This window comes from Equus quagga, unplaced genomic scaffold (assembly GCF_021613505.1).
Source record: "Equus quagga isolate Etosha38 unplaced genomic scaffold, UCLA_HA_Equagga_1.0 72129_RagTag, whole genome shotgun sequence".
NCBI classification, from domain to species: Eukaryota; Metazoa; Chordata; class Mammalia; order Perissodactyla; family Equidae; genus Equus; species Equus quagga.
In genome coordinates this window covers 3,734-5,547 of record NW_025802344.1, presented here as the reverse complement: position 1 = coordinate 5,547, position 1,814 = coordinate 3,734, and the positions used below count along the sequence as shown (strand labels likewise).

At 45.9% G+C, this 1,814-nt stretch overlaps 1 protein-coding gene across 1 annotated transcript; it reads left to right on the top strand.

Moving 5' to 3' along the window:
• Nucleotides 1–463: 463 nt before the first annotated feature.
• On the top strand, nt 464–1,402 carry LOC124234161 (olfactory receptor 1F1-like). Its single transcript, XM_046651408.1, has one exon. The coding sequence runs from the start codon at nt 464–466 to the stop codon at nt 1,400–1,402; it is 939 nt and encodes a 312-aa protein (XP_046507364.1).
• Nucleotides 1,403–1,814: the final 412 nt, after the last annotated feature.

Here is a 1,814-nt window from a genome sequence, read left to right as displayed (position 1 = left end):
GAAATTCTTTTAGAGACCTCCTCCACTACATCTTCCAGATGCAGGAAGTCAATAGTAGGAGTGCTGCATCCATCAGATGTTCTTCAGATTGAACCCAGTAATAATCAACTGTTTCTCTCATCTCTTTATGAGCTACATAGGAGTTGGGTGGAGAGGGAGAGAACTGGGAAATGTAAGCAGAGAGACATATGGTCATAGAGTCCGGTTGTGTAAATACCTGTCTGGTTTGCATTGTTAATGTGTGTTTTTCAATACAAAAATAAGATTCAGTGAGTCTAGTAGGAAAAAACATCAGAACTGAGTGCTGGAAATTGGGAGTGAAGGTGGGGTATGCACATCCTCTCTTAGCAACTCTTGAACTGATTTGCAAATGCAATCCTGTCTGGAGCCTGATTTGTCGCATCTTAACCATCCTTTTCTAGGTTTCTGATTTCACTGTCATCTATTCACCTGGACCCAGCCCATGAGAGGGGCAAATCAGTCGAGTGTCTCCGAGTTCTTCCTTCTCGGGCTCTCCAGGCAGCCCCAGCAGCAGCAGCTCCTCTTCATGCTCTTCCTGAGCATGTACCTGGCCACAGTCCTGGGAAACCTGCTCATCCTCCTGGCCATCAGCATGGACTCCCGCCTGCATACTCCCATGTACTTCTTCCTCAGCAGCCTGTCCTTTGTGGACATCTGCTTCTCCTCCACCACTGTCCCCAAGATGCTGGCCAACCACATACTTGGGAGTGAGACCATCTCTTTCTCTGGGTGTCTCACACAGATGTATTTTCTCTTTGAGCTTGCCGACATGGACAATTTCCTTCTGGCTGTGATGGCCTATGACCGCTTTGTTGCTGTGTGCCATCCCTTACACTACTTAACAAAGATGACCCCCCAGCTCTGTGCCCTGCTGGTTGCTGGGTCATGGGTCATTGCCAATTTGAATGCTCTGTTGCATACCCTGCTGATGGCTCAACTCTCATTCTGTGCAGACAATGCCATCCCTCATTTCTTCTGTGATGTGACACCTCTCCTCAAACTCTCCTGCTCTGATACATACCTTAATGAGGTGATGATTCTCACTGAGGGTGCCCTGATCATGATCACCCCGTTTGTTTGTGTCCTGGCTTCGTATGTCCATATCACCCATGCTGTCCTGAGAGTCCCATCCACAAAGGGAAGGTGGAAAGCCTTCTCCACCTGTGGTTCCCACTTGGCTGTGGTTTCCCTCTTCTATGGCACCATCATTGCTGTGTATTTCAACCCTTTGTCCTCGCACTCATCTGAGAAGGACACTGCAGCTACTGTGATGTACACAGTGGTGACCCCCATGCTGAACCCTTTCATCTACAGCCTGAGGAACAGGGACTTGAACAGAGCCCTTGGAAAAGTGGTTGACAGAAGGAGGTTTTCTGTATGATGAGAGAATCAAAGGTGAGTCTGATCACCATGCAAATTTATTTTTTATCAGTTGAGTATAAGGTAGCAGCTATTTTGTCAAAGACAGTCTAGAAACAAACATATTGATGTCTGCGATAGGGGCATGGAGAAGGCAATGGTGATTTATTTGTGGACCTAATTCACCTGTCAACCTGTTGCATCTATCAAGTAATGAGACTTCTTTTTAATGACTTCTGTTTGGAAGCATACATGATACACATATTTTTTTAATTGTTGTTCATAATAGTTGACATCATTGTGAAATTTCAGTTGTACATGATTTCTTGTCTGTCACCACATAAGTGCTCCCCTTCACCCCTGTGCCCACCCCCAACTCCTTTCCCCTGGTAACCCCTAAACTGTTTTCTTTGTCCATGTATTTGTTTATATTC

Bases quoted from the DNA above. Each gene is read 5' to 3' on its own strand.
- LOC124234161 (XM_046651408.1), top strand. From the start codon at position 464: ATGAGAGGGGCAAATCAGTCGAGTGTCTCCGAGTTCTTCCTTCTCGGG.